We start from the raw sequence: 4,580 nt of genomic DNA, 5'->3' as shown, positions 1-4,580 counted from the left end.
TACCAAATCATGCAACCAAAGCCCAAATCCTGAAGTATGTTTTCTAACACCCACTTACTGATAACATACTACGGTTCTCTGTCACAGCAATGATGAATAAACCCAACTTGTTCAACTACTGGTATGTCCCTGGTGGTCTTTGGCTGGAGGCCACTGACATAACAGATACAGCAAATGGGACTGGCCTGCCCTTACAGAAAGCCCAGAAGCAGCTTTACTGCTCTATTTCATGAAGGCAAGATAAAGGGACAGGAGGGACTTCAAAATGTCTGATATTCCTCCCTGAAATAGCAAGAAAGATACACCCATGTTCCTGACTTTTTAATGCATAGGAACAGCAACCACTATTAAAAGGGGCCCAATTTTTGTGTGTGGGAGGGGTTTAGAGGGAGTCAGGAATTTAATAGAGGTCAAGATTAATGGTGGTGAAAAGTGTGAAAAAGTCTACATTTATCAAGTATACACTGTAAATGTTTCCTGATTTAGGTTCCCCTATAATCGTAAGTTGTCTGTTTCCCAATATCCTGTCAACTATTGCAACCCCAGAGAAAAGCAAGTGAGCATCTACCCCTAACCCTGGGAGAAAGATACAATATTAGAGGAAGGTCCTGTCCAGACAGGAAAAGGAGAGAAAAAATCCCATACCTTCCTCCCCAGTTGATTGTAGAGATGAGACAGTGGTAAGAAATGCAGGCAATGTTATAAACTTACCTCTTTGAGCCAAAATCCGAAGGAAGAGGTATGTTCAATAGTGGAAGAATAAGTCACGAGCAGAGGAGCTTTTGTTCCATTTTCATTTTATAATTCTGTGGGATCACATCACAACCACCTGGGATGGAAGAGTGGATAGGCAGCAATAACGAGATAGAGTTAGCACTTCCTAGCCACTCTCAGCTCTCACATGGCATGGAAGAGATTAAGAAGTTTGCTGTTGGGCTTCCCTGGTGGCGCAGTGGTTGAGAGTCCGCCTGCCGATGCAGGGGACACGGGTTCGTGCACCAGTCTGGGAAGATCCCACATGCTGCGGAGCGGCTGGGCCTGTGAGCCATGGCCGCTGAGCCTGCAAGTCTGGAGCCTGTGCTCCGCAACGGGAGAGGCCACAACAGTGAGAGGCCCGCGTACCGCAAAAAAAAAAAAAAAAAAAAAAAAGAAGTTTGCTGTTATCCCAGAGGGATAGATGTGTCCTTCACAGAGTTTGCCAAAGGGGGCAGCCAAATTTCTGGGTTTCCACACTTGAGGAAGGCAAAATCAGCTCTGGGACAAAGTCAGCTCTCTGACCAACCACATCCCATTGTCCCCAGTCAGTGCACCCCCAACCAATGTCATAAAGCAATATAAGCCCCTATACATCCAGATGACCTTGTGGAAGAGTAGGTAAATCTGAAATATAGACTAACACACATAAGCCTGTTATTTTTGGAGTGTTTTAATTATTAAATGGCAATGAATTTACTGGATTGATTAAAATTGAGATTTTTGTTTCCCTGCAGCCCTGGGAGGTGGAGGTGGACTCATGATTAAGACTAGATCAGTTGTAAACAATAAAAAAAGATACACTTTCTTTGCCCCTCTAAGCAGAGTTTTAGTAAATTTGCAGGCATATATAAACACAGAAAAAGAAGAGTAGAAAATTAATCAAAACATAAGCAATGCTTATCTTTGGAGAATGGGTATATGGTTTTCGGTAATCCAATAAACATATTACTTTTACAATTAAAAAAAGATCACTTTTATAACATAAATCACTGAAATTTTTATTCATTTTATTTTGTGGTGAAGGAACATGAAAAATATTTTCAGAATGATAAAGTGATCACTTTCAATGAATGATTAAGTACTATAGGAAAAGAGAAATTATACACTGTAATTACAGTTTACACAATTACACAGAGCAATATGTGGCAATCTTTGGAGAATACTGTGATTAACACTTCACTGATAACCTCAATATGAATAAGTTTCATTATTTATCATGGTCACATAAAATACAAGAACTTATGAACAAGCTGTTATTAACAATAAATGTGGTTTTGCCTGAAATTCTTAACTATATACAGGCTTTTTCTTAAGCATTCAAGTTTTAAATTCTATTGCATTTTTATTGCAAATTGAAGCAGGCACAATAAAATTAAACCCACTAGCTAAAGTCCTAAGAAAACACAAATGCAAGAAACAAACAACAGGAAAAGAACCTTGGGTTGGTTCCCCAAGATTTTCTTTTGGAATAAATATTGATCTCATTTAGCATTTCTGATAATATTCACAGCTACAGATTAATACCTACATGACAAAAGGACTTCAGAAGGATTAAACTACACATTATATTAATATGTCTTAAATCATTTACCACAGTAAATACTTTCTTGAAGATATTCTACTACTAAAATGCAAGGTCAAATGAATTAGTATTTGAACTTCTCATATTCTGAGACATACATTTTAACTGACACTACAAGAAAAATTAAGAACACAAGATGTAATTAACTTCTTATAACTTGAGTAACTAGATCTAGGGCAATTAATTTCAGGGCCATGTACACTCTGCTTTAGCGATCAATGTCTTCTACTATTGCTTCAAGATTTTTGCAACAGGCTTTAACTTCCTCAATTGCAGCCATCCAATTATCGTAAATAATTTTGTCATAAATTTCATCATTAACTTCCCTAACTACCCCCTCCTGCTGAGATTCAAGTGCATCACCTGAGAAAAATAATACTGATCTTGGGATTATGTAAGTACGTAAATTGTGACCAAGTAGAAAATCATCATTTCCATCCTTTCCCTTTGAGTTGATTCCTTGAGTAAAGAAATTGAAGAATGAATCCTTGGGGAAATCTTCAGTCACAGTTCGGATTGTTCCCCAGATCCGGTGTTTCTGCTTTTTCTTGACTGTTTTCAAAGTGACATTCTTTCCTTCATTCCAATCTATTTTACAGCCTATGCAATACTCAATCGCGGTTCCCCTATAGGGATGGGGATCATAATATGCTAGCCTTGACTTCAGCACATAGGTCTTTGTCAACAGCTCATTTTTGAAATATTCATTTGGTTTGAAGTGAAATTCTAGCGTGAAACTGAGAGGTTCACCAGGATCTGAAAGCTTCACTTTAATATCTGTCAGGAGCTTCAGAATAGGCTCATCATATTTCTTAATCAAAGGAGTGAGTATGTCAACGTTTTTTAAGACAGTCAGCCAAAAATCAGGAATTCCTTTAGGATCCTCTTCTTTATTCTCATCTCCAGCTGCCTCGGTGTCGTCGTCATCATTGTCGTCGTCATCATCATCATCCTCTTCAATAGCATAATCATAATAATCTTCTTCACAACCGTCATCCTCATCTAGGTAGTCATGTAGCACACCCTCCTCAATACCACACATCTCTTCCTCATCATACATCTCATCATCATAGCCCTCAGAGTCTGATTTATATTCACATTCCTCTTTTGTAGGTTCATAGATTGCATTGATTATCTGACGTCTTTTTTCCAATAAAGGTTGATACATTTCAGCAAACTTTCTTTCAATACCATGAAATTCCCTTAGGAATTTGGATTCTAGATTGGCCACTCTAGTTTGAAGCTTTTTGAGGGCTAACACACGGTATTTAATTTTCACAGGTAGACTTTCAACAAAGTCTGTATCTAAAAGATAACCGATAAGTCCTTTTGGACGGTCTGGGTCTGAGTCCTCATCAGCATCTTCACCTTTTTCCCCGCCATCCCCGGACTCAGCAGCAGCCTCTTCACCTTTTCCCCCTTCTTCCCCAGGCCCCGCGGCGGCTTCTTCACCGCGCTCCCAATCATCTCCAGGCCCAGCGGCGGCATCTTCACCGCGCTCCGGCTGTTCCCTGGGCCCCTCCATCATTACCTTATCACCAGTCTCTTCTTGACTGGATTCTAACAGTTCCTTGTGGTCGGCTGACTCGGCCATTTTTCAAAGGACCTCACACGCCTAAGGTGGCTACCGCCAAGATCAGGAGACCTGACCTCCGCAAGGAAAGACTCACCGGAATATCAGAAGCGGCGGTGGCTGGGGCAGAGGTGGAACGTGCGGTAGTGGTCGGACTGCGATACGGGAGCCGGGAGCGACTGTCGAGGCTGCTGCCAGGATGAAGACGGTGCTGAGGCTGTGAGAACCGGACAGAGGCAGCGGTGGCCGGGCTGGGGTGCAGAGAGTAGCAATGGCCGCAGTGACCGGCCCTGCAGGAGCAGGCCAGAGACTGCAGAGAGCCGCAGTGGGCTGATGTCCTCCGCAAGCAGCAGCTGCTGCAAGTAAAAACGGTGCCGCAATATGATTACGCAGCTGTCTCTCGGCTAGATTTTCTTGTTGCAAATAGCTTGCTGCGTCACACCCTCCCTCCCCCACGACTCTATTCTAATTTCATTTGCTGGGCTGACGTGATTGACAAACTATGAGCCAATAAATTAATAGATTTATCAAGTTTCTAACTCTGCTCACTTTCCCAGGTTCTCTAATATGGCTGATTCATCCACCTCCCACTCGTCCCACACCACCACCCAAGTTTTCTAGAAACCAGGTTTTATTAGTTTATCCTTTCAGTTTTCAACTGGTATTATA

The 4,580-nt window shown here is 41.5% G+C and overlaps 1 protein-coding gene across 1 annotated transcript; it reads right to left on the bottom strand.

Annotated features, from left to right (window-relative positions):
• Positions 1 to 1,141: 1,141 nt before the first annotated feature.
• Positions 1,142 to 4,293, bottom strand: NAP1L2 (nucleosome assembly protein 1 like 2). Its single transcript, XM_060003018.1, has one exon. The coding sequence runs from the start codon at positions 3,930 to 3,932 to the stop codon at positions 2,547 to 2,549; it is 1,386 nt and encodes a 461-aa protein (XP_059859001.1). The 5' UTR covers positions 3,933 to 4,293; the 3' UTR covers positions 1,142 to 2,546.
• Positions 4,294 to 4,580: the final 287 nt, after the last annotated feature.

This window comes from Delphinus delphis, chromosome X, assembly GCF_949987515.2.
Source record: "Delphinus delphis chromosome X, mDelDel1.2, whole genome shotgun sequence".
NCBI classification, from domain to species: domain Eukaryota; kingdom Metazoa; phylum Chordata; class Mammalia; order Artiodactyla; family Delphinidae; genus Delphinus; species Delphinus delphis.
Note: the sequence above shows the minus strand (reverse complement) of the source record. Positions and strands in the feature narration are given on the sequence as shown.